Source organism: Eimeria mitis, genomic scaffold (genome assembly GCF_000499745.2).
Source record: "Eimeria mitis Houghton genomic scaffold, Emh_scaff6388, whole genome shotgun sequence".
NCBI classification, from domain to species: Eukaryota; Apicomplexa; class Conoidasida; order Eucoccidiorida; family Eimeriidae; genus Eimeria; species Eimeria mitis.
In genome coordinates, this window is record NW_013574560.1 from 1,499 (window position 1) to 2,203 (window position 705).

At 43.7% G+C, this 705-nt stretch overlaps 1 protein-coding gene across 1 annotated transcript in view; it reads right to left on the minus strand.

The window, feature by feature from the left end:
- The window catches only part of EMH_0087300 (uncharacterized protein), a gene marked incomplete at both ends in the record, with an annotated part of 1,776 nt that extends 1,359 nt beyond the window's left edge, over positions 1-417 (minus strand). Inside the window, one exon of the mRNA XM_013501131.1 lies at positions 334-417. Coding sequence (XP_013356585.1) covers positions 334-417 — 84 coding nt within the window. The remainder of the gene's footprint in view (positions 1-333) is intronic.
- Between the last annotated feature and the right edge of the window lie 288 nt (positions 418-705).

Consider the following 705-nt stretch of genomic DNA (forward strand, 5'->3'; position numbering starts at 1 on the left):
TTAAACCCTTTAAACTCTTTAAACGCTTTGAACCCGTTGAACCCTTTTATTAAAAACAGAGAACGGTAACCCTACACACAAACCCTAAACCCTAAACCCTAAACCCTAAACCCTTATACACCCTTGTCTAAACCCTGTAAACCCCTGTAAACCCTTCTAAACCCTTCTAAACCCTTGTACACCATTGTAGCTAGCTAGCTAGCTACAAGGGTGTAATAGCCCGTGTACTAGCCCATTAGCTAGCTAGCTAGCTAGCTACATAGCTAGCTAGCTACATAGCTAGCTAGCTAGCTAGCTACATAGCTAGCTAGCTAGCTAGCTAGGGTTACTGACGTGGGTGAAGGGGTACATCCATGCGGTGTCTCCATTTGCAAAGGGGCGGCGACCAGAAAGAGGCCCAAAACTCCGCGCACACATTTTACCCTGTCAAAAAAAAAAATACAGAATTAGGGTTTAGGGTTTAGGGTTTAGGGTTTAGGGTTTAGGGTTTAGGGTTTAGGGTTTAGGGTTTAGGGGTTATTGCATGCTTGCAACTGCAGCATCAGAGATAAATGAATTTGGTTTGCGGTGTTGGAGATGTTACACCTCTTAATTCAGTTTAGGGTTTAGGGTTTAGGGTTTAGGGTTTAGGATTGGGGTTTAGGGTTTAGGATTAGGGTTTAGGGTTTAGGGTTTAGGGTTTAGGGTTTAGGGTTTAGGGTTTAG